Below are 27,850 nucleotides of genomic sequence, written 5' to 3'. Positions count from 1 at the left end.
TGATTTTTTCAGCTCATCAAAAATTTAAGACCATAGTGTTTAAAAGCCAAAAGCTGTGCAAAAATCTGGATTCCATGTCATTTTCTGTCAAATCTTTACACTGTCAAGACCTCCTGATGGCAAAAGCAAAAAAGCTCACTGACTTTGAACGTGGTAGGATTGTTGAGCTGCACAAGCAAGGCCTCTCACAACGTGCCATCACTGCTGAGGTCGGATGCAGTAAGAGTCATTTTGCATTTTTTAAATGATCCTGAGGGTTATGGAGCAAAAAAGTCAAGTGGTAGACCCAAAAACATTTCACCAGCTCTGAGCCGCAGGATCCGATTGGCTGTCCGTCAAGACACAGGACGATCCTCTACCCAAATTAAGGCCATTACTGGTGCTGACTGCAGCCCAATAACCATCAGACGGCATCTGCGAGAGAAGAGCTTCAGAAACAAAAAATGTCTTCAAAGGCCACTTTTTCTTCAACGCCACAAAATTGCCCGTTTGGACTTTGCAAGGGTGCACCAAACATGGGACATTGAAAGATGGAAGAAAGTTGTATTCTCTGATGAGAAAAAATTTAACCAGGGGCATCAAACAGCAGCTTTGTTATGTGGAGATGTTGCAGCGGGCATCCCTCATAACTGAGGGCCCTCGTCTGTGTGGTAATGATTGGGATTTTCAACAGGACAGTGCTGCAGTTCACAATGCCCGCCTGACAAAGGAGTTCTTCCAAGAGAATAACATCACTCTTTTGGACCACCCTGCATGTTCCCCATATCTAAACCCAACTGAGAACATTTGGGGATGGATGGCAAGGGAAGTTTACAAAAATGGACATCAGTTCCAGACAGTGGATGCCCTTCGTGAAGCCATCTTCAACACTTGGAGCAAAGTTCCCACTAGCCTCCTGGAAACACTGGCATCAAGCATGCCTAAATGATTGTTTGAAGTCATCAACAAGAATGGTGGAGCTACTCATTACTGAGTCCTTTTTTTTTGACACTTTGATTTCTGTTTTGGGGGGTTTTCGTTTTTTTTTAACTATGGTCTTAAACTTTTGATCAACTGAAAAAATCATGTTTCAGTGTAAATGCAGTTTTCAATTAATTCCCCCCTCAAAGTTTTTTGTCTCTTACGCTGATTTCTTCTTTTAACATTGTGAAGCTCTACTTAGAACCTTCTTAAGATCCAATAGTGCAAAAATGCAAATTCTTGCAATTTTTTGACTGGTCTTAAGATTTTGATCAGGAGTGTATAGTATAGTATAATAAAACTCATCAACCTCAGAATCTTCTAATCTAATCTGTCGGCTTAAGTTTTTAAATTAAGCCGGCAGGATATCTGTGCAGGATATCTCTGGCATCATTGATTAATTATTTTATGAACAGCAGGTGGCAGCTCAATGCGTGACATGTCCTTGCAGGAGTATGACAGAAATGTTTTGTCACAGATGATTTTGATTCAAGTAAAGATCCTCATTATTAAATGCGATTAAGTCAGCAACTGATGGAAGCTAACGTCCCTACCATCATCTAGGCTCATTGAGACTTCAGCTTGACTTCCACCACCTACTTAACTTGAAGGTCACAAATGATCTGATTGTCAAGCTGGTTTTGTCCATCGTTTTGTGGATTTTGGTTGATAATGACCCAGCTATCTTTATAAGAATGTACCATTGATGGATCCAGAAGAAGATACTGGTTTGGAATCTCAGCTGGAGCCTTTGTGAGTGGAATTTCCATGTTTCACGTCGATGAAGGGGTTCTCTCTGGGGACTCCAGCTTCCTCCCAGGATCCTAAAACATGCATGTTTGGCCAATTGACCTCTGATTTTCCCTTTACATGGATGTGGGCATGCATGGCCTGTTGTGGGTATTTCTGTTTGGTTTGGGTGTGGTGGGTGATATCATCCTCTCATCCATGACAAATCCCACTATCCACCTTTAAAGATTCCTGGGGTTTAAAGTGTGGACAGGTATTTTATGTGTTTGGCTAACCACTAAATTTAGTATTCTAAATTGGATCAAGTCATAGCTGAACAATTTGTCATGCCATCATATTTGAGCACACTCACGAAAAAAGATGGTCTGCTTTGGCAGCACTTTTCTTATGAGACTACTCAAAACACTTCTACGCTACAACTCTCATCCACTTGGCTGAAAGCACAAATGTGCACACATTCATTGGTGTCTGATTATGTGCCTTAGTTCTTATGTGCCTTAACTCTACTTGGTGCCCAGGTTCTACATTCTCCCTTTAAGCTACCTCCACCCAAACTACTTGAGTCATGCTTCATGCCGACAGTGCTGTTGGTTATTATGGAAACATTTTCTGCACAATATAAGATATATTTTGTTCATATTACACATGAAACTGAGCTCCAAATCACGTTGGACCTTTGTTTGAATTTGTAGGCTGCCTTAGTGGAATTTGTCGGTTATTTATTAGCACTCTCATGCACCCTGATCCCCTTTACTCTTCCGGCAGTTTTCCATCTCCATGAGCATTGTTGGTACATATGATTGTTTTTGTTTGTTTCTCTCTCTCTGAAAAGTACTTGCTTTCTCCGACGATCTCTCTGTTCACTGTATTTGTTCTGGTGTATGAGTTGTCATGTTTGAGTTTGCACAGAATCCCCTCTCTCTCACTCAGGGCTCTCCAATCAGGAACACATCAGTCTCAGAAGCCCCCTCCCATCTCATCAGTGATTGGGTAAAATTATCTGCCCATCCGACTTTCCTCTCTAAGGCTACCAGCCCTGCCAATTACCAAACAAGCTGATTCCTCTAGCAAGCATCAGTGATTGGCTCACTATTATTTCCTGCCTATACACCCCACTATTTCACTGGTCTTGCAGTTTTCCTGCCTCCTGCTAGCTGTCTAGAACCTAACACTGCCTATGCCTTAATGACGTCTCTAGTGCTTTTAGAGAAATGCTAACTTTTTCCTATCAATAAACTCACAGCAGTAGAGCAGTACAATTAATATTTTCTTTTCTATACAACTTTGGTTCAGAATGGTTGTGAATGAAATATTTCATGTGGTATCTGATGGTCTTATTTGATATATTGTAAATAAGAATGTCCCAGATATAAATCTGATACTGGTCTGCATAGTTTTATGATATCTTGATTATTCACTTGATAGTGCTCCTTTGGTTGTCTTCTTTAAAAGAAGAAGATTGACACTTATGTTTAAATAGGTGTGCTGTAGTTTGGGTTTCATACATGTATAGTCACCTAATGAATTAATTTCTAAAAATATATTCAAGTACTAATTTGCCTCGCTATGGCTAATTTCATAGCTTTAGATGATCACCCAAGCTTGCAAAGTAAAATGTAATCTGAAGTATTACTTAAATGTTTAAGGATTAAACTGGCTTGTTGGGTCAGCAGTATAAAATGGAATCTAAATAAATCACACAATACTGTAGGACTTTATTAATAAGACCAACCAAGTCTTACACAGCCATTCAGAACAGCTATAATGTGTCTGAGTGTCTGAGTTCATGCTTGAAAATTTTTCTATGTGTCAAAAATATTTGGAGATTTTTAAAATAAGTTCCAGAAAGGAGACTTTTTCCATCCAGTCATGTGAACATAAAGCCAAAATTATAGACATGTTTTTTTTTTTTAAATTCCACTACTAGAAGACCATCTTTCTTTCAGGTAAAAATCTTAGACAACCAAGAATTCAGCAAACTGGTATAAATTGCACCTGTTACATTTCTTGTTGCCCAGGCAGCAGGGAGACTGGCTTCTTTATTTTTTGGTCAGAATGTTTCCAATGTCCTCAAAGGACTAAGTGCGTTATTAATTGATGGGTGGAGGTAGCTCCTACCAAAACCTTCAATGCATCACTATTTCAGATATGCTCCTTAGCTTGAGGACATAGTTTTACAGCAGACACACCGCTTTGTCACCAAGCGAGGAATATATTAGTTGCTTCCGTTGTTGGCATGTCCAGTTGGAATCAGAACCATTTCTACGAAGCCAGTCAAAAACAAGAGAGAGCAGAGTTGTACTTCGAGGTTAACATACTGTATGATTACTTGCAGCTATGGGTTAGCCATCCTGTTATCCAAGGGCTAAACATTGGCAGAAAAACAGTGCTAAGTGACTAGCTGTGCCCAGCTAACGCTCTGCTGATCAGCCACAGTCTTCTTGTATACTATGTGATTCATTTCATCAGCTGGCTGCCTGTTCAACAGCTGGCTTTGGACCGTTATCCTTGTAGAAAACCATCTGTGATCTTCCTTAAGTTATCCACCAATATTTTATCAATAAAAAATGGAGTCAAAAATGAAGGTACATTTCCCAACGCAAAAGTGATCAAGTTTGCACCACTGTTTTCAGAAGTTTTGTTTCATATTATATATTGAAATTATTCATATGTAGTGAAAATTATACCTTCATGATATACCTGATGAGAGCAGATGTCTGTTGAGACATCCATTCATTTATATTCTTATTATAATGACCATGCTCATCATATTTGAGGACCACATTTCCAAGTTCAATCTGTTGTTTACTGTATAGTGTTAAAGACAAATTTATGTCTTTACCGAGGTTCATGATGTGAGAGATCAAAAACTAAACGAGTCATGCAGTTTAATCAACTAATTTGAATAAAATGCAAATGATATCTGTTGGAGATCAGACAGAAAAGATAATTCACAGTTATGTAGATTTTAGCCACACCTCAAGCTGCAAAACAAACTAATTCTGGAATTTTACCACCACATCTCCCTGCATAAATAATGATTTTGGGTTGCTTTTAACAGTTTCAGTTTTACGAATCATACTTCCTAATAAGGAGTTGATACTTCTGAGATTTTGTCTGTCCAGTTAGCAAAACCTGAAACCTATACAATCTCTGATACATAATATTCCATAACATATTAGACCTATGCACTCATATTACTACAGCAGCTCATACTCATTTAATTAATTTAAGCTTTAATACCTGCTAACATACTGTTGTAAAAGATAATCCCATACAGTAATAAAAGACAAAATATAATTCCACAGTAGAAATGCAGCATTTAGCTTTTAATTTATTTAAATCAACTCAGGTAAAAAGTAACATATGTTGAAGACTGATGGATTATTCTCCTAATAGAAACCCAGTTCAGATTTACAAGCAGGTCATGAGCTGGGTAGTTTTCTTTGTACATGCAAACAGGAGGCACTGCAGGTGCAACTAATTAAATGTTATGATAACAATGGTACAGTATTTATTTTCTCATGTTCAGTTAGTACACAACTTCTAATAGTCACATGTTTAATAGTCCTTTTCTCTAGTGTTGCTCCCTGGCAGTTTCTCAAACCAAGCACTCTGCACATGTAAAGTATGCAACGGTAATTACATGTCATGTTATAGAAAGTTATACTCTTTCAAATGAGTTCTATTTCTATTAGAATATTCTTGAGTTACGCTGAGTAATGTCTTAAATGTTTTTAAAAATTATTTTATGGTTCAACATTCTTCATACCTCTTTCAGATTCACATTTAAAATCAACTTTTTTACACCATGGTTTTTCTGACTGAAAGTAATCTTGACTTGTGGAAGTTGTCTAGCCAGAGACTTGAATAGCAGAGAAATTCTGTGATGAGGATTATTTCCAGGAGACTTTCCAACCATAAAAACTATCAATAGAATCATGCAGAAAGCTTCTTGAGAACTGAAAGAAGATACACTTTTCCATTGATCATTGACATGGGTATGAATGTATTTGACTTGCCTTTTTTTCTCCTTTTAAAAAAAAGAATCACTTTAGTACCGATTCACAACAAATGTCATCTTGACACTTTACAAAAAATCATTTCAATTCAATGGTGCATATATTCCAGTTGAAGGCGTCTTCATAAATGTTTACAACTGAAGTGTCATTTGGTAAATAATAACACCTTTATTTACCAAATGACAACAGTCATAAACATTCATGAGAAGGAGAAATGACACTGTTGATGACAGTGTCATTTCAGTCTTTGGTCTTTCATTTTCAAACAGTACAATAGCAGAGTAAATTGTTCAAATTAGTTTAAAAAGTTTCTACATAAGAAAACTAGCAAATTACATGGAGTAATTGACTCGCAGCATCCACTCCTCCGGGGGGAGAATGCAGTGACAACTGCTTGTGTTTTGTTGTTGCCTTTACATTAATCCCTCTGAACATGCATGTACCAGCAGTGGAGAAGAAAAAATCCCCTTTAACTGGAAGAAACCTCCAGCTTACCAGAACCTGGCTCAGTACAATCTTCCATGACCTACTGGAGGTTTGAGAAGACAGAGCAGACGGACAAAAAGAAACAGACAAACTGATGTATTATTTTTGATGTTCATTACAAGTAAAAAGTTAATAGCAGGAGAAGAACAATTAGTTAATGAGATAATTAGTGTATTATCTCAGTTGATGTCCTCCTCCTGAAACATACCACAGCCAATCAGAATGTCAGACCAGGTGTAGCTTCTTTGTTTCTTTTAGATAGAAAACAAAAAATTAAGTTGAAATAACAGCAAATAATGCAAGTTGGAGAGTAGTAAAAGAAGAAAAAGTGGTCAATTTATCCTCCAATATACCAAGCCTATTGAAGAATAACTACAGATATAGCTCAGCATAGCCTAAGCCAGTCTAATGCTAAGCATTAATAAAATATACAATTTTAAGCCTAGTCTCAAAAGTAGACAGGGTGTCTGCCTCGTGGAGTAAAACTAGGAGCTGGTTCCACAGGAGAAGAGCCTGATGAATAAAAGAGCTATTGTATTGAGCTGGGAATCTCAGTGTTACAGCCTGATTGCAATAATAAATCAAAATAGTGATCCTGACCTCAAATATGGAACAAAATGTTGTTAAAAATTAAACAATTTGTTTGATGTTTATTCTGTGGTATAGTGACCAGGCAAGCCTCAGTGAACTGTTAGTGAAGAATCAAACTCAGTGAAAGTCATTGAAGTCCTCCTCCTACCTACTGGGTGCACAGCGCTATCTATATCATGAGGTCAGCTCTCACTGTGAACATTGAAGTCGAAATCCATTACCAAGTTAAATATGAAAACAGATGTCCAGACAATAAAAGTATAACATGTTTCTTTCTCAACAAAAAACTTAAACACTTTCATCCACAAACTTTGTATTCATCTCTTATAGCAGCAGGTGATGTTTTTTTAAGCTATGCTCCCATTTAGTTTAGTCTAACTTCTCTTTTATTGTCATGTTATGTGTATAGATAACACATACAGATATCTGTAATCCAAACAGATATCTGTTTGGATTATTAAATACTGTATCAAAGTAATCAGCTGTCATGTTTTATTAAATTTCAGCCAAACAGAGACTTTTTGCTGCTTAAAAAACTCAGTTTTTTAATAGCAGTACCTCTAGTGTATGTTTAACAACTGACTTGTCCTGTTGCTAGAAATACTATTTCAATTATTATCAACCAATTATGATTTTTTTTTTAATCTCGTCTTCCCATTGCAAAATATAGATTCCCTCAACTCTAATTGTTGTGTAGTGAAAGGCCATCTTGGAAGATATTAGATAGAAGATATTCTATCAATGTTGGTCATTTTGTTGTCTGTACCAGTCCTACAGTGACATTATTGATATAGTTAGAGTTTGTAAAAGTGATGCCTCCTGATCATACTACAGGTCACGTGATAGCTCATATATCTAGATGAGATGTATGTATATAGTCCAGACAACATCTCTCATCAGTGATCCTAAGTATTTCTGTTTCTTATATATTTTTTAACATGCCACTATATTCTGACAGAGTAATATGAAACAAATAATCAGGCTTCTCTGCCTCTTTCTTGTGTTCCTACTGCAAATATGCTGCTACTGGTCAGAAACAATCAATCAGTCAGGAGGAGGGTCTTTGTGCTGTCAATCATCCTTGTGTACATGCTGCTCACACCATCCCCATTGCTTGCTACTGCCCTGCAAATTCTTAGCTTTCGTGACAGCGGACCCTGTCACGAAAGCTAAAACTAGTTAGCATGGCCACCGATGACGTTGGTTTTCCTGGGATGGTAAATTGTTCCTCCTCCATTAGCACAGCTGCAGCAAACCGAGCAGCATGTACACAAGTCTGACTAACAGTGCTAAAGCCTTCATCCTGTAAATAGTTGATGAATGATAAAAATAATTAACGAGTCTCTAGTGGACAATTAAAGTTTCTCCTTTTTTTTTCTTGAAGTCCAGCAGTATTGTTATTATTATTATTGTATGACATTTGCCCTCCATGCAGCCTGTAATCAGCGTTATCCTGAGTTGTGAGATTCTAAATATATTTTACTGAAGAACAATTATATCTGCAAAATATTTTGTTGATAGAAGTGGAATAATTTCAATTGACCTAGGAACTGTGTCTGATTTCACAGCCCTGTAAATAGAATGTTATTTTTAAATTAAATAATGTGAAATAATGTTTATGAATGTGGTGCTTGACAGGAGTCCCATCAGATCAGTGGACAGTGTACTTTAGCTTATGAAGCTAAAGAAGATAGCAGTGCCCACTGGCCTTAAAGCACATCGGAGGGAAAGCGTCCTCCAGAGGAGCAGCAGCGGTCATGTTTGCATGTTTTCACTTACAGTAACTTGCGTTTTACATAAACGTAAGAATTAATGACATTCTGCACATGTGATGGACTGATGACCAGGTTAAAATTGAACCTAATATAATTTTTAGCGGAAATCCATTTTTTCTTTTTCTCTGGCAGCTTACATTATAACTTACTGAGGTAACTGCCATCAGACTGGACCCCTGAAGTGACATGCTTGTGTAGGAGATGTGACATTACATAGTGCACTGATTATGGAGATAATATTGCTTGACAACGCAGCATGTGTGTAAAGTTGCAGTTGTTGAGCAGTCAGGCTCTTTCCTCTTTACTAACTTTTGACTCTGTCACACATCAACAACAAAAAGTTGAATGTGATGTGGGATTATCAGTGAGACCGAGTCGCTCTGGAAATTTAGGGTCACAATTGGCAAATTCTCGTATTTCCAGATTTTTCTGTTAATCATAACTTCATGTTATTTGTGGAAAGTCTGCCTATTTGCATATTTTTTCATAATCCATATATTCTAGATCCACAATGCATCTAGAATATTCAGAAGAAAATGAAGCTTGGGAAGCTGGAATAATTGGCACGATGCTACTTGAAACACTGCTGGCTGGCATTAGCAGTGAATGCAGGAGTTGTATTTATTTTTCTTGCCTCTGATTGACTGAACCCCCAACAGTGGAAATGAGAAAACCGTAGATCATAAACTCATAGATTTTTATATGTTCCTCTAGTCTCTCGAGGCTGCCAAGGTTTACTTCATCAATCACACCAAGGCAGTTTTTATTGGTTTGCTGCCAAATTACATTAATGTGAAAATATGTTTGAAATTATTTATTTTTAAAATGTACCTGTTGAATTCAGCCTGCCATTTATTCATATTTTCGCAGTTTAATGGGTTTTATCAATACAGACCGGCCTTTGAATAATTTATGATTTTGATATGGCCCAAAATGAAAATGAGTTTGATATCTGCTGTAGATGTTAGCTTCTGCGGCAGTTCTAAGATGGTTTCCATCTGTGTGTATTAATGCATATTAGGGTATATTTGGTATTTGAACTATTAAAATGTTCAGTTCTAAGCCTTTTTTAAAGGGGTTCTCAAGTATTACTGGGGGTTTACTGTCTAAGAAGTTAACTTGGATTGTAGCTGGTTTTGCCAACAGTGCGAATGAAATCAGTTATTTTTTAAGCCTTAGGTTTAACGGAGGAAATGTGTAGTTTGTGATGAAGTAGACGAGCTGTCAGGATTATTTTGTGGTTTTTACTTTGGATGGGTTTATTGGAAGCCTTTGAATTAAAGTTTATCAAGCATACAACCAGAAGGTACATGCTGGGTGAATTTATAATATATTACCAATATATTGGCTTCTTATAGAAAAAAATCACATAATGTTTTTTTTTTTTTTTTATTTTATTTTATTATTTTGGTTAAAAAAAAAAAACAAAAAACGTCCACTTACCCTGTCCCTTTGAGTCTCACATCTAAACTCACAGACACAAAACCTCATGCAGGTCTGCAGCCCTGAGAGAGAGACTGTGTGAGAACACTGTGACTCAATGCGTGTGTGCGTGTGTGTGTGTGTGTGTGTGTGTGTGTGTGTGTGTGTGTGTGTGTGTGTGTGTGTGTCTGTCTGTAGTGTCCTGCGTGTACTCATTTGCGCACGTGTTTGTGTGAGTCTACGTGTAGGAGCATTTGTATCTGTTTGTGTATGTTACAGCGTGTTAATTTGACTTTGCAGTCAGATGACAGTGCCACTGTACAATATGACGCTCAAATGTGCCAAGTGCGGAGTTATCTCTTCGGCTGACGTTTCCACCACAGCTACCAGTAACGCCATGTTAGTCCCGCTAAATATTTTACCTTAACTCTTCTCACCTCTGTTCTCTCCTCTGCTGTATGCCGTTCTTTTTTCTCACTTGATTCCTTTTCTGTCTTTATCCTTCTGCCATTTTTTTCCCTCTCACAATACTCTTGCAGTCAGGCTGTTGATATGTTCCTCATACAAAAACTGTTAACTTAATTTTGTGATGTAATTGCCTATTCTTCTGTGTTAAATGATTGAATGAAAGTGTGTATGTGTGTGTGCGTGTGTGTGTGTGTGCGTGTGTGTGTTTGTGTGTTTGTCTCATAAGAGTCACAAAGCTGTCAATAAGGAGGCCATGTTTGCAGAGAGGCCAGCCACACACAGTAATTATTTGTGTGTGTGCGCCTTGCTGTGATCCGTAAGTGCCTCCATTGATCACTCTGTTATTTTGAACATAATTTTCCAATATTAGCTTTTCTGGCATAAAATCTTGTTTTGACTAGATGAGTTAGCTGTTTGGTTTTCCACTTCTATCTGAAGCATTCAGTGCTAGAAGCCACACATATCCCAAAATAGCTAAATTTGTCTCATGCGGCGTGCCTGAACAATTACAATGCATCATTTCACCTCATAGTTTGTATGCTGACATGCTGGCAACTCATAAACAACAAACTTTTTATTTTTGTCAAGTTAATGTGAATGTGCCAAATATCAACGTTCCAAGTTTTTTCAATGCAAATAAAAACTTAAAGTTAGAACAATCTCCAGATAAAGGCTGGTTCATACATCAATATAAAACCAACAGTCAAACGTTTGGACACCTTTTCAATAAAGTTTTATTTTGGCTTCCATTGTCCAGAAAAGCAACCATAAGTAAATATGTAAATAAAAATAAAATAAATATAAAAATAGTTCTGATTAATATTGTAAAACTGAGGAAAGGTTCACAAGTGTTCACATCTCTTGCTGCAGGACTGTATCCCAAATTATGTGTTGAGCTTCAAAATGCAACTTGAAACAGAAGCAATAAATAAAGTAGTCAAATAATTGAACATTTTCATCAGCTGATGACCATTAGCACAAAAAATAAGGCAAAGCAGAACTAAAAGTGTCAAACAACTCCAGAGTGAGTATCTCCAAAGTTCTTGGGATTTACCTAGACTTAAGTCCTTGTTTGCTGAATTACACTTTGGGTGGCAAATGTCTTTGAGTTCACCATTTCTTCTTGTGGAGCTTGTGTGGCTCCACAAGCTTTGAGAAATTTCTTTGGTTCTTCTCGGATGGTGCCTGTGTTCTCGGGTCTGTCTCTGTTGTTTGCCTTCGCAATGTTTGAGTGACAATGATTAGCAAGTCACAATACTTATCCTGTCAAACTAAATCTTTACATGCTTCATCAGTGGGAAGAAAAATAATCTTTTATTTATTAGTTGTGTACTTTTTCAAGTGTCAGGCATAAATTGCAGCTGACAGGACAATAGAGTTCCACCAGCACAGCTTGGCAAAGGGTGTCCCTTGGCAAGGGTGCTCCTGTTGTAGCACTACTGCCGCCTTTCCGATTCTACAATCCATATCTAATCTTGTGTCTGTTACTTGTCACACTGCCAAGGTAATAAGCTGCTTTGCTTATTCCAAGGATGAACTTCTTGCATCCATGTGTATTAGGATTGAAGTCATTGGGAACAAGAACAGTCATGAAATGGAACCCTGCCTGACTCCTAAGATTGTACTGAAAAACTTTCTCATTCCACTCTGAAACCTTATGCAGTATTTTGTGTACATATTTCATTTATATACTTCTGGAGATGTTAAATTGTTGAGATAAAATACCATATATTTAAAGTTGTATAATTTAAAACTTGTCAAATGTTTTATTGATAACAGCTTTGCACACATTTTGTCAGTTCACAATACAAGAGAAGAAAACAGGTAATAGTGTAGGTAATAGTGTATTTCCATATGTGGAAGCATCATTCACAAGTATCCCAATCCTTCTGTTCACTGATTGACCCAGTAGTAATTCTACCGGTGGAATCCAAGTGACTGGGAGAAAGCCCAGACTAGCTACAAAATGAGATTTTAATCAAGCAGAAAAGCTCAGCAAGGCAATGGTCAGGCTACTCTTTCATCAATCCTGTTGACGATAAAATCCATTGTATCATGAAACATGACATTAAAATGTTTTTGGAGGAGAGGTTACATCATCAGTATTCCAATGCACATAGGAAGTGAATTATTAACAATAATCTTGAACGATTGGCAATTTAGTTTTTGTGTTTTAACAATATTGTTGTATAGTAAACTAAGTAGGAATTTTTACCGTAGACTATAATATATTTTTGGCCAAAATGTACCATGGAATATAAATCTCAGTCAACACATAGATGTAAATCTGTAGAGCTGTATGTTCATATTTCTAGAGTGCAGGAAAGCAAGTGCATGTGTTTTTGATTTTACAAATTAATTTGGCACCTGAGTAGGATCACACTGCTGACATTAGTGCTTATTAAATACAGAGGAAACAACTGATTATTGAAACATGTTGTTGCAAATGATATTGAAGAAACTTGGTTTGATCTACTTTGGTGAAACACTGCAGCAAATTATAGATGTTTGTTATTTTGAGACATATAGCAGCATACACTGAAAGAAATAACTCTTTGGATTAACATAAAAAATTCATGGAAAGATTTTCCACCTGATTACTTTGCTTTATTTCAGCACTATGTAATTCTGTTACTCCAATTTAAAGAAAATGTGTTGGCTCAACTTAATTTATTAAGGTTACTCCAATTTAAAGAAAATGTGTTGGCTCAACTTAATTTCTTAAGGTTACTCCAATTTAAAGCAAATGTGTTGGCTCAACTTAACTTTTGTGGTTGATTCAACTTATTTACTTTAGTTGGACCCAATGTAATTTAATAGAACCAGACCAACTAATTTGCAATGTTTTGGACCAAATAATTGACTTTACTTGATTAAGATGAATGCAAATTTAGTTGAAACCAACTTATTTAACAGTGATACCTTCACACTACTTAATTAAGTTGATCCAACCCATGAAAATTAAGTTAGCTGAACAAACATGCTTCATGCTGAAAGAAAGCTATATAATCGTGTGGAAAATCTTTCCATGATTGAATTATGTTAATTCAAAGACATTTTCTTAAGTGCTATTAAATGAAGTGTTTTAAGACCACACTGAAAGAAGAAAGAACACTCAACAATGAGAAAAAGTACAACATGAACTGTATTTTCAAAATTGTTATCCATTTTCTTTTTACACAGCACAAAAAACAGCTGAGTTGAAAGTTGAAATAAACAACAAAAGGTCAGTTTTGTTTTTCCAGAAAAAACTGGGCTGTGTTTAGCATAGATCAAATTCTTAACAACATAAATAGTGTCAGTAAATTCGCTCAACTTTGCGAACTGTAACAGTTAAAATTTAATTTTCGATTGCGGTCTTTAGAAAAACATGTAAAGATAGATTGCCCAAGTTGTTCATCACTTCCACCCCGTCCAGGAGAATCCCAACATCCTCAATGGCATCGCCAGGCTCTGCACTCTCCGGTCGGATAACAGATTCCACAGACAGTCTCGGCTATGGCCATTTGTGCACCTTGATGATGGGAACAAGGGTGGGGTTTTGGGGGGGAGAGATTTCACATCTCATTAAATAAAAAAATAACTTTACACTTGTTTGGTCCATCAAAGACCTGTCTGTGTTAATTGTGAGTCCAGTGGTAAGATTTCCCATTTAGAAAAGGTACCATATTTTCTGCACCATAAGGTGCACCTAAAAGCCTTACATTTTCACAAAAATCGTCTTATAATCCGGTGCACCTTGTGGTGCGGAAAATACGGTATATTGTCTCATATGGAAAAACATGAAGAGAAGGGATGAATCCCAAATAGGCCCCATATTCCATGGCCTGTTCTCCTCAATTGAAATGACAGTCTGAGGATCCACCACACAGACTGTCATTCCAAAACAGTCCTACTTATGTGCAAACAAAGCCCTGACACTGTACACAAACCAAACATCTTATACATGAAGAACCTGTCTTGTTTTCTGGATGGAGGAAATGTCATGACTATGTGTGGTAGTTATTTCTAAATAGATCAGTACTAACATCTTAGGTAAAGTTAGTTCATATTTTTGTCTGCATATGAAACAATGCTGTTAGAAAAAAAGGCTAAATAAAACAGGCCAAAGATCTTTTTGTGGAGTTTAACTCACCTAAAAATCCTCATTTTAAACCCACTTAACAATAACTGTAATTATATCAATCTTACTAATGATTATCCTTTTCTGTTGGAGAAATCTAAAAGCATCTCAAAAGTCAAATTAAAATTGAATGTACCCAAGTGAAAAAAAAGAAGAGTTTTAATGATCTTCTCTTACTTTAAATTTATTGGTAATTCACAGGAAGTCCAATTAACTCCAACTATAATCACCTCTTTTGTGGACACAAAGATAAATTAACATACCATGTACTCTTTCTCCAGCTTCTCTGGATCTTCATTCAGGTATGCACACACCAGAATGCATACCTGAATGCACACTGGTGCATAGATAGATAATCAATCTACACACCTCAGCTCTATAAGAAATCTGCCCATTTGTTCTCTCTTGGTGAAAACCTCCTGATCCAATTCCTTAAGACTCCATATGCACCCTGCTTTTAACATATGCAGATCAGAAAACAGTGAGAACAACCGCAAAAATCCAGCAGTATACTATAGGGTCACATACTTGAAAACTTAGCTAAATTCAAAGGAAGTCACAACGAAAGTGATCAGTGGCTTGCAGCCTATTTGAAAGATCTTTAAAATTGTTATTCTCATTTCATTATACCATGACTAAAATTAAGTTTAACATTTTATTTAAACTTCTAACTGAAGCTGTCACCTAAGAAATATTTATGTCTGAAACAAGGGTACAGTATAGGGGGATATACTGTGAAAAATCTATTTCCTCTGCCTTCTCCCAGTGCTAGAAACAACCAGTCAGTGGCAGGAGAGTTTTAGTGCTGTCAATCACAATCTTATGTTGCTGCTCATCCTTCTTCCCCCTTGCTCTGTACTATTCTGTAGCTAGCACAGGTCTGATAGCAGCTCATATCTACTAGACAGAGAGAGACAACACTCCTTACAGTTCCACATCCCCACGCAAATAAAGACAAATAAAACTGACTTACCAAATACAAGTTTAGCTGAACCCTTATGATTGCTCTAACACTAGATTCAGTCATTTTACATCTGGCAAAACTTACCATTAGCCACTGCAATCTAAAACTTGATGGCCGATGACCCCCTTCACCAGTGCTTATGTAGGTGGATAACAGACAGGTGATGTTCTGAAAGAGATCAGATTTTCAAACATTAAAATATGTAATTCACCGTGAGCAGAGTTGTATCTGAACATTCAAACTTTTGTACAAGTCTCTTGAATGCATCATGAATCAATCAATCAAATTTTATTTGTACAGCACATTTCAGCAGAAAGGCATTTCAAAGTGCTTTACATAATTAAAAACAGAAACACAGTCATGCAACATTTAATATACAGTGAAACAGATAAAAAGTAAAGCCAAAAACATTAAAAACATTGAAAACATTAAAACCGCACTAAGCCTAATTTAGCTATAAGCAACTCTAAACAGGTGGGTTTTAAGTTGAGATTTAAAGGCACCCAGTGTTTCAGCTGTTCTGAAACTGAATATAATCACTGGGCACATGCAAGCATGTATTGCAGAACAGTGGTGAATTGAACATGGTAGAAAGCAATACAAATATAAAACATAAAAATCAAAACAAAAACCTCAACATTTCAAAATTAAACTGATAAACTTAAAAATTGTTTTTGAACTACAATTATTTATGGAAAAACAAGTACAATAACAAAATACATCTTTAGAGCAGAGGAATATATGTATTTAAAAAATAAGAAAGCTCAAGTCTGTTCATGGACTACCGTAATAGGAATAATGGACAATCCTCTGAGTGTTTCAGCCATTAAAAAATACTAGAAATCCATAGTTAGAAGGTGGACATTTATGTGGACATTGCAAGCACATTTAAAGCTCTAACAGCAAAGGTTTCCGCAGGTTCCTCTGACTCAAATTTAATACTTTTTATTATTAATAAATGAAGAATCTATTACGATAGAAAGCCACAAAAGTGTGTGTGTATCCAATGCCCACTCTGCATTTACCTACATAATAACAGTACTGAAATGAAATAATAATAAAAAAACATTTAAATAGACTTATGTTTGGCCCCAGTGTTTAAAATCCACTAAACCTCAGACTTCAGAGTTTGTATGGCACCAGATGCTGAATTTACATCAGTGCAACTGTTTTCCAGGGAGTTTTAACAACCTGAGGAGGAGCAAAACTGTGACATTTATGGGGTCCGTTTTTTGTCTTGACAGCAGCTTTGTGACCCTTACACTGCTTCATGTGATGTTAGCATGATTTGAGTACATCAATTACATAGAAACGTGACCGAACATAGAAAAAAATGTTTTTTTTAAAAGTCTGATGATTTTAATTTGCATCTTTTTATTTCGATTTTTATTTTGATTTAGACGGATGAAAATAGACTGAATCTTACCTTTTTCAAATTAAGCAGATCCAAATCAGGAATCTTCCCGGTTCTCTTGAAAGAACAGTTTGAAGTTTTCCCAGACACTAGATCTCGCGTGATCTCGCTAGCATCTCGCGTGATCTTCCGTAATTTCGCTAGACCATCTTCGGCGGGAGATTAGTCTGACTAAATTGAATCACGTTGTCTCAACTTGAATACATTTTATTAATGCTAGGTTGTTGAATTTTATGTTTATTTGACGTGATTTTGTCATATTTGCCTTTGAAACATAAAATAATTCTGTTAAACATGTTATTTTTTTATAAATGCAATGACCACTTCAATTCAGTTGTGCTTTGACACAAGCATGGAGCAAGCAGGAAATGGTGCAAATGTTAGAAAAACGCTGATTAATTACCAGCTAACCATCACTTCATGTGATGTTAACACATGTTAGCCACTGACATGAGTACATCAATTACATAGAAACATAACCAAACATAGCAACACTGATATGTGCACAATCCTGCCAGGAGAATTTAGTATTCTCTAAACTGCAGCTGGCGTTTTCCTGGCACGAAAAACAATCATCTCGCGGGGCCTCGTGTGATTTCCCATGATCTCGCGAGATCTGCCGTGATCTCGCTCGTCGCCTCCAGCACAAGATCAGTCTGACTATAATGAATTGTGTTATCTCAACATGATTCAATTTCATAAACGTTAAGTTGATGAATTTCTTGTTTGTTCAACATGATTTTATCACGTTTTTGTTTAAAACATGAAATTATTGTGTTAAAAGTACATGATATTCTTTTATTAATGTAATAACCCCCTAAGTTCATTTTTTTGAGTGTAGGTGATATGCTGTTATACATCACAGCATATCTATGGTCTGTCAATTTTCCCCATGAGGTCTGATCAACTATATTCATAACATCTGTCATTGACTATCATGTTACTGTGTAACAGTGAAGTTGAAATAATTTTAACATCTTGCTTCCATCAACAAGTAGTGCAATAGCTGGCTAATTTGGTATATTATCTGGTTAATTTACACCATTGTTTTTCTCAGGAATTCATTTTGTATTACATTTTCATATATGTTGCTTTTTTCTGAATCATGTGGGATCTCTTAAGTCCACTTCTTGAGGAACATTGTTTCTGATCCAGCAAACCAACACAGCTGGTGTAGGGAGTGGAGATAAATAGCTGACACCCAAACCAAACAAACTAGAACTATATCACATTAGAACCTGAGAATTTCATTGAACTGACAATATATTAACTTTCTTTACAATACTATATCACATTATTACTATATATATTGACATTCATACAAAATAAATACATTGTAAAGACATAAAAAGTGTTGTTAAAATGTGTCATTTTAACACTTTTTACACTTTTTACAATGCATTTATTTTGTATGAATGTCATAATTTATTGTGCAGATTTCAAAAAGACATTTTGAGAACAATGTGTGTCATTACTCAAACCCCATCAGTTCCTCCATTTATACATATTAACATGGCTTCAGTTTGTCAATAGAGAAAAACAATGCAACATTTGTCCATTTTCTCTTTGCTCAACCCTGAATAGTCAGTAAATGTCTCACAAAACTCTTCCCAACAACATAACCCACCTGAATTCAGTGGGATTTAAAGAGTAATGACTCTGGAGTACATACGAAGTTATAAGTTGTTCATTTATCATTCCCTTTACCTTTGACAATATGGTTGTCAATATAAATCAATGTAAAACCTGGATAAACTCATGTCTTTGCATCAGTTGTTAAACTAATTCATTTACTTTGACTCCAGCCAACAACATTATTCAATCTAATGTTATTTTTAAAAAGCAATTTTGAGTCTTGTAGTTGTGATGACTCTTACATGCTAAATTTTTATTTGTTTTTTAGTTACTTTTCCAAACATGTTGGTAGTTTCTGGTATGTAAGAGAAACTTTGAAAATTCCTAATATAAATTTGAACCTACAGATCACGTGTGTATGTGATACCATATTTAGAATCTTCATGTAAAGTGGGGAATTAGGTTATCTTTTAAAATCAAATTAAACAAATCAAAACCTAGATAAACTCCAGGTTTTTATTTTTACCCTAGACCAGAGATTCCCAAACTGTGGGGCGCGCCCCCTAGGGGGTGCGCCATGCCATTGCAGGGGGGGCGCGGGAAACCGTCTGGATGAAAAACAAAAAAACATGAATACTGTATGCCAGGGGTCCCCAAACTTTTTCCTGCGAGGGCCACATAGCTGTTCTTTTCTCTAGTCGGGGGCCGGTCTCAGGTTTTGTAGAAAGAAACCTCAGAAAATTCTTGTCGACGGGGGGGGGGCGCGACGACACATTCGCGCTTTAACATAGATTTTTACCCAGAATGCAAATGGAAAAAACCGTGAGTGAAACGGTGACTGGGACTGACTAGTATATATTCCATTGAGGGAAAGTTAGTTTCACTTCTGCTCAAAAGCCCCCTGGTGGTTGAAGAAAAATCCACATAGAAACCGGAAAATACAATATATGAAAAAAAACACTGAATGCTCTCTGGTATGAGGAGGCGGGCCGGATCCGGCATTGTTCAGGGGGCCGGACCAAATGACGTGGCGGGCCGGATCCGGCCCGCGGGCCGTAGTTTGGGGACCCCTGCTGTATGCACTGGGTTTTTACCTTAGAATGGCCGACTCTCTGTTATTCCTCTGTCAATTTGATACAGAAGGGGCTTCCGCACTTCCCATATCTGTGTCCTCGGTCACTTTTATGAGCAGTTAAAACTGTTTAATCCGTTGTTAACATGTCATAACTTGTTTTTCCGAGCCACCTTTAAACGCAACATGAGCGGTACAATGCTGGCCCTGGGTTTACATCTGTGCGGCAGTGAAGGAGACCTGCTGCTACTGTGCAGAACTACGCAGGTGTGTTAGAATTAGGGCTGAAACGATTCCTCGAATGATTCGAGTACCTCGATTACTAAAATTCCTCGAGGAAAATTTACCTGCCTCGAAGCTTCGTTAATTTATGTTTTATTAGTTAGCGCACCGTGTTCCGGCTGGGACTTAATTTGCGTTGCGCGGAGCTCTCACTTCCGCCTCTGAGTTGTTGACAAAAGCTAAGTCTCAGCGGCATAAAGTCCAATCTTCAAGATTGGCCCGTGGGGATTTTATTGATTGATGATAATGCCCGACTTTTTATCGTTTTTGGAGAACCAATAAGCATCCTTAAAATGACTGGGGGAATGCCTGGAGTACGGCAGCATTTCTCCTCCGGGGCTGCTGGTTGAAAGCGAACGGCGGGAAGAGCGCTGAGGTGAGCGGATAGACTGAACAGGGCGGGCGGCTGAGTAGCTGATGCTTACCGTGTAAATGTAGCTTTACCGACGAACCGCACAATAAATTTCATATCCCGGTCTGAAGAAACGGGTGGCGGAGCGCATCGTACATGGCTAGTAGATGAGTTTCTGAGTGTGACCAGTGAAGGTGTCGTAAATATCCCGTATTGCTTCCCCCCGTGTTCGTCCCCCGGTCTAACGGTTCGTCAGTCCGCTGGTCCATTTCCTCCCCTCCACCCCATCTTACGTTCGTTCATTCGCCCTCTCCTCCCACTCCAGGCGGCATTTCCCGTATTTTCAAACCCAAAGCGTGACAGGTTAGGTGGCAAGGTGAGTTTAATTAATCTATTAAACTCACTGAAGATGAATACATAAACTAAAAGATGGATTGTAGACATTTTTTTATAAGCATATTTGTGAGCCTGCCTCTTTGTTATTAAATTCAATATAATTTCAGATTTTTCTATAACTTTTCTTCTGGTTAACTTAGAAAGTGAGCTATTATTGTTACAGGTTAGTTTTCTAAACTACAAAAAAGCAACTGTTAGGGATGCTCAAATATGAAAAATTGGACTGATATTGATATCTGATAGTAACACCGACCGGTATTATGCCAGATTTACCAATATTTCATTTTATAATTTTTTTTTATCCGATTACTCGATTAATCGTAAGAATAATCGATAGATTACTCGATTACTAAAATATTCGTTTACAACAGCCCTAGTTAGAATCATGGCAGCAAACCAGCAAAACACAAAGAACATTTCAGTTTTTCCCCCAAACTAACTGACTGAGTTGAGTAAAGCTGTTGGATGCAGGTAATGTTAGCTAAAAGATGACTAGCTAGCTAATATCAATACAGCACTTAAACCTTGTTAACAAGTAGCTTGTAAGCTACTGGTGTTGTTGTCTATGTTCAGCTACGATTCATTTTGCCCCCTAGAAAGTTGATTCCCCCTCCCCCTTGTTCGTCTGAAGCCGGGGCTGAGTATAACAGGAAGTCTCTAAGAAACTACCCCCCACCCCCTTCGCTCACACACATCATTCAACCAGACAGCTATTTGTAATCCGTAGGGGGGGGGGGGGCAGAAATAGTTTGTAAACCACTGGGGGGTCCCAGGAGAAAAAGTTTGGGAACCACTGCCCTAGACTAAGATGTATTTTTGACCAAACTTGACCATCAAACTAACTCATGTTAGTTTTGAAGTTAGTGAGGGTTAGTTTAGATTTAGTTATCACAAACACCATCATACTTAAAAAATCTTAAAAAGACTTGTGAATTCTGCTTAAAAAGATTTATTATAGATGCTTCTTTTATTTGTCCAGTTTTCTCCAACCTGCTAAAAGAGGAATCCACAGTTTTAATTTGTATTTTTGAAATCTTCTATATTATTTAGGCTACTTAAATGTCAGAGCCTTATGGAGCCTTTAGACTTTCCTGCAGTCTGCCTCTTTTATCTTTGTTGTAAATTTTTAAAGAACAGGAAAAATATCTGATATACTTCACTATATCTTGCCATGGATGGTTAACCTGTCTAGGACGTACCACAGTGATAATGAAGATAGGTACCAGCCCCTAAGGAGCACTGCAAGGATAAGCAGGTGGATGGATGGATGGATGGATGGATGGATGGATGGATGGATGGATGGATGGATGGATGGATGGATGGATGGATGGATGGATGGATGGATGGATGGATGGATGGATGGATGGATGGATGGATGGATGGATGGATGGATGGATGGATGGATGGATGGATGGATTAGCTAACAATAATGGTTTAACTAATAATTATCCACTATAAGTTGATTTTCTTTGCCTCACTCCAAGTTCACACTGACATAAAATTGCTCACCTGACCTTTCATGACCGTTGTCCATGTCTACATTTATAAAACTTTTTTGTTTTTTATTCAACTTATAGAAGGTAAATTTAAAATCACTTTGGATGGGAAGGTGTGTCCAAACCTTTAGCTGTTGTTTATTAATGTATACATATATATATCAAATATTATTTCATAGTAGTCTGAACTTTTTCAGATGAGGATCTCATCACCTTAAAAGACTTGTATTGTAATATTTTGTTCTATGGGCTAAACCTGTTACATATAACAATAGCATAAAAAGTTGAGCTATTGCCATTAATAAATGAGGACAAAATTCACACAGTGCATACATCGTACTGTCCTCTTTTCTTTTTGTGTGCTCTTTATTCTTAAGTGTCATAAATTGGTGGCAGCTTTAAGTTTTGTTAGCTCACAAACTTCAATTGGTTAAGATTGATTTTTTTTTTTCATTTATTTTTCCTATAAACACTTTCCTTGGTTAACACTAGTGGGCAGCTAGTAAAATCATAGAAATGCTGCACAGAAAACATATAGACATGTGTAATTAGCTGTAATTGAAAATATATTGAATAAAGATAATGAATTTAACAGCCTAAGTCCAAACTGTCAGCTGATTAGAATGATATGAGCAGTTATTTGGAATATCAGGCCTTTTCCTCTCTAGTTTGCTTTGCTTTGCTATAGATTAATTAGAAAAATTCTGCTGTCACTGCATGTGCTACACTGTTAGCTGAGTATTTTTTCCACCTCTGGATATTATGTAATTAAAAGTGAAAGTGCTGATTATGCTCAGTTCATTTCAGAACACTTGCACTGAGAACAGTTTATCTCTAATACTCTCATTAGAACAAATGGGATCAGTCAGAAACATAAATAAGCAGAGGAAGGCAGGAACAACACTTCCTCAGCTCAGACTCTCTTTCTCTCTGTCCTGCTCTGCCTCCTCTGTGTTTGTCTTTACATTCTGTTTCAGCCTCATTCCACATCTTTTATTTTGACCTCCACCCTCACCTTCACTCCTTCCCTCTCTTTCCTGTGGCACTAGATCCTATATGGTTTGACTAAATCATCTTAAATATACATGTATGTGAGAGATGTAATTTAGAAACATATTTATTTATATACTTATATAGCACATGATGGATGATGTCGTAGTTAAAGAAATTAATATATTTCTGCATGGGTAAGAACTTCTATTTACAGCCTATAGTTACTGAAGAACAAAATATTGTTATTCAGATTATTTCCTGTTTTACTTTTGAAAAAGAGAGTAATCTTATTTATTTCAATATTTTTTTTGTTAGATTGTTCTTTGTGAAAGTAAACTAATCTTAACTACGTAATAAAATGTCAGTTGTACATTAGGTAGAAAACCTTTGTAGTCGTAGCTTCTGCTTTGCGTAGACGCCACACCGTGACTGTAATTCTCTTCATGTCCTGCAGGGCGTCACTGTGGAGCTCCTGTGTGGTTTTGCCTCTCTTGGCCCTCACATGGATGTCTGCTGTCCTGGCCATCACTGACCGGCGTTCTGCCCTCTTCCAGATTCTTTTCGCTGTGTTTGATTCTCTGGAAGGTTTTGTTATCGTAATGGTTCACTGCATCCTGCGTAGAGAGGTACCCAACATGACCACCCACTGTAGTTAGTGGAAATTAGCTTCAGTTTGGCTTGATTTAAGCCAAATTGCTTACGGTATTGCTATCCTAATATGGGTGAAAGACAATATTACTGTATTTTGAGGCCTATCATCAATCTGATAACTGAACTGAACCACCAAACTAGCAGACTTCAGTTAGTGGGTTTAAGTGTGTGTACTTCATTAAAATTAATTGTTGAAACCACAGTAGCTTTAAAATGCAGTAACACACTATCTTTCATCAGTATTACATTAGTGTGATTCTTCAACCAAATCAAATCTTGCTGCTTTTGTTTTTTATGTGCTGCAGTTCACTGAAGCGCTAGGCTAAAATTAGCATATTTATTCTGTTTTTATATGGCTTATTGATATTTCAGGATATAACATGTCATTGTAAGTTTTGTTCTGAGAAAATCTATAGAAGAAGTGTTTTCATGCTTCATAAACACCTGGAGAATGAATGACTAGTGTTTCAGCAGCACTCTCTACACTGATAGTTGTCTGGTTACAGAAGGTCACATGACACAGAAGGGCAGAAGTTTCATAGAGGTCAACTGAACAATCCCTGCAAAAATTCCCCATTAAATCTGAACCTAAAGGGTAGAATGTTTTATTGTCTAAACTAGAAGGATTAGGTTGTCTGGCTTGATGTGACTCAGTTATTAAAATCCCCTCCTGTCCCTCTGTATCTGTGCTGCTCTGAGTGACCTCTGCTCCCATGGTTCCCTGCAGGTTCAGGAAGCGGTCAAGTGTCGTGTTGTGGATCGGCAGGAAGACACTAATGGAGATTCAGGTGGATCTTTTCAAAATGGTCATGCACAGCTCATGGTAAGCATCAGCCATCTTGTTTTTTTGTTCTTTCCAAGATGCAGTCTGACAGTCACAGTCAATACATGTGCTGTTTTCTATCCTCAGACTGACTTTGAAAAAGACGTAGATATGGCTTGCAGATCCAGTAAGTTTCCTGTTTGATATGTTTAATTTGTCGTTTGTCTTTTATTCAGCTTTAGGAACAGCTGTTCCTGTGTGGCTCATCTGTCTGTTTTGACTGTTGCAGGTTCCTCTGTGTTGTTGGAACAGATGTGAAGCACTTGTGTCTAATAGTTATAATAACTTCCTTGTCTCGGGGAAGTGTTTCAACAAGAGATCCAGCTTGACTGCTGTGTGCCACAGTTAAATCATGGTGAATGGAAGTGGATTGGACATGTGCTGAGCAGTTAAATGCAGATAAACATGGCCGCCTGAGTCTCTCCTAATCTGCTGCTGTATAATGAAGTCCCTTCTGGCAGCACTGCATCAGATATGGGCTCTGCTCTTAAATCCGCTGGGAGTAGGAGTCTGATTTTGACGTTAGACGGGATATTAGGAGCAGCATCTGGAGCAGAAAAGCTACTGAGCTGCAGAGAAAACCTGATGGAAAAGTGACAAGAGACAAGATTGCTGTTTTTGTTTTTCTCTGGAGATGTGAAACAGGAAAAGGGACCACAGAGAGTGCTCTTTGGAAAATTAGTTTGAAGCATTGTCTAAGGCATTTTAGCAACCTAAACATTTTATGAAATACCCCATGTTGCAATATGCTAAGAATATTTTATGCTGCTTACTTAAAATCATATAGCCTGTAAAAGAACATTCCAACTGCATTGTTTGGAGAAGGAGTAAGCAGCAGAAGATTTGGTAACACTTTATTTGAAGGGGGTTGAATAAGACTGACATGACACTGTCATAAACACCTGTCATGAACATGAATAAGCCTTCATGAATATTTATGACTGTTGTCATAAAGCGTCATTCGGTAAATTATGACACTTTTAATACAAAGTTGACATTATTCAAAATGTCTTTGTTATGACAACTTGACATTAAACAAGAAATCATTACTGATATAAATTTGTTATAAAAGTATTATTGATTGCACTTTAAAAATTAGGTAACTTTATGTTATTAAAGGTAAAGTTTAAACAGTAATGATTTCCTGGTTAATGTCAAGTTGTCATAACAAAGACATTTTGAATAATGTCAACTTTGTATTAAAAGTGTCATAATTTACCGAATGACGCTTTATGACAGCAGTCATAAATATTCATGAAGACTTATTCATGTTCATGACAGGTGTTATGTCATGTTTATGAAAGTGTCATGACAGTCTTATTCAACCCCCTTCAAATAAAGTGTTACCGAAGATTTTAATAAAGTAAGGCTTTAATAACAGAAGAAAGAAACATTAAGCAAGGAGAGGCTGCTGGTCCAAAATGTTCATCTTAAAGAAGAGCAGACAGAAGAAACAAATGAGAACTGGACTAAAACATGTAGGTTTTTAGTCTAGATTTAAAGGAACTAAGTGTTTCAGCTGTTTTGCAGTTTTCTGGAAGTTTGTTCCAGATTTGTGATGGATAGAAGCTGAATGCTGCTTCTCGACATCTGCTCTGCATCACTGGAACCAGAATCTGAGAGGTCTGGAAGATTGATACAACAGCAGCAGTATTAATGTATTGTGCTGCTAAACCATTTGGTGATTTATAAACTAACAGAAGTATTTTAAAGTATGTTGTCTGAGTTAGAGGGAGCCAGTGGAAGGACTTCAGAACTGGTCGAGTTGTTGATCAGCTGGTGGTAACTCTTGAGGAGCTACTGAGATTCACAGCTCATCTTCGTTCACTGCATAAATTTGGCTGTTATTGAAAGAGTAAAAAGAGGAAAATCCAACTTCAAACTTTGATATAAAGTTTGCAGTTTGTTTCAAGCGTACTTTGATATAAAGTTTGCAGTTTGTTTCAAGCGTACTTTGATATAAAGTTTGCAGTTTGTTTCAAGCGTACTTTGATATAAAGTTTGCAGTTTGTTTCAAGCGTACTTTGATATAAAGTTTGCAGTTTGCCACAAGTTATGTAGGCAATACTGCAAATATGGAAGATCCTGCTCTCCTCAGATGGGACCAGAGTTGAACTGTTTCTTCTTAGATAGAAACTGCAATGTGTTAGAGAAAACTACCATACACATCACCTAGAATATAACGTCCAAATGGGAAAACATGGTGGTGGCAGTATTATGCTGTAGTGGTACTCTTCTTCAGCAGAAGCAGCTTTGCAGAGTTACTAGACCAAGTTCTGGACCTTTTAGAAGCTCTAGGGCAGTGGTTCTTAACCTTCTTTGAGGTACTGAACCCACCAGTTTCATATGCGCATTCACTGAACCCTTCTGTAGTGATAAATAAAATATGATTCCCCCCCAAATTCAAGACATGGGGGTGACCCAACTAGAGTCTAGTTGGGTCACCCCAAGATCACTAAGTCTTCTTAAAAGGTTAGAGTCTCTGAGAACAGTTCTTCAAAATATAGTCAGTGTTTTCAGCAAAGATGAGCAGACTGTCCAGGAATGACCCAAGGTATTTAAAATTTTCCACAGTTTCAAAAGATTGACCATCGAGAGAAACTGGAACCACTTTAAGGTCTTGTTTAGATTATTTAATTAGCTCTTCATTCTTAAGAGAATGAAAAATTAATAATAAATAATAAAGACTTTGCCGTATTCTGATTTAGTAATGTAATTATATTAGTTGTGTTACCACCCCCACGCCACTAGAGGCAGTAGCAACCCCTAAAAGATGCGACTAAGGAGCAGATTTAGAAGTAAACCGAAAGCTACGGTGAGCTTTGCTGAAGTAATTAAATACACAAGTTCAAAACCATGCTGAGAGTGGAACTCCTTCAATCAGTGCTTCTCCGCAGCACTGATTAGCTAAGCAATTGTAACGTGATCCTCTGCAGCAAGTGATGGCGAAGCAGGGCGCGTCATCACGACTTTACACAAGTGTGTCTTTACCTCCGTGGCAGAGGCTCCGCCGAACCCCTGAGACCAACTCATCGAACCCCTGGGGTTCGATCGAACCCAGGTTAAGAACCACTGCTCTAGAGAATCAAAACTGAGACAGAGCAGGACACAACCCATGGGAAAGTGTTGGAGTGGCCCAGTCAAAGCCCAAAGATGAACAAAACAATATTGATACACAATAATAAAGACTTGAAGCACTTTATCTTTTAATTCTTTTGTTTTGGTGGAATGTGTT

The 27,850-nt window shown here is 37.2% G+C and overlaps 1 protein-coding gene across 1 annotated transcript in view; it reads left to right on the top strand.

Annotated features, from left to right (window-relative positions):
- Window positions 1–27,850, top strand: part of adgrb1a (adhesion G protein-coupled receptor B1a) — a 107,404-nt gene that overhangs the window by 68,038 nt on the left and 11,516 nt on the right. The window contains exons 24-26 of the mRNA XM_088006704.1: window positions 23,596–23,767; window positions 24,520–24,615; window positions 24,703–24,742. Of these exons, the coding sequence (XP_087862830.1) occupies window positions 23,596–23,767; window positions 24,520–24,615; window positions 24,703–24,742 (308 nt within the window). The remainder of the gene's footprint in view (window positions 1–23,595; window positions 23,768–24,519; window positions 24,616–24,702; window positions 24,743–27,850) is intronic.

The sequence above is a fragment of the Poecilia mexicana genome, unplaced genomic scaffold (genome assembly GCF_051168715.1).
Source record: "Poecilia mexicana isolate PSO_F unplaced genomic scaffold, ASM5116871v1 scaffold_6, whole genome shotgun sequence".
Taxonomy (NCBI): domain Eukaryota; kingdom Metazoa; phylum Chordata; class Actinopteri; order Cyprinodontiformes; family Poeciliidae; genus Poecilia; species Poecilia mexicana.
This window is presented reverse-complemented; position numbering and strand designations above follow the sequence as displayed.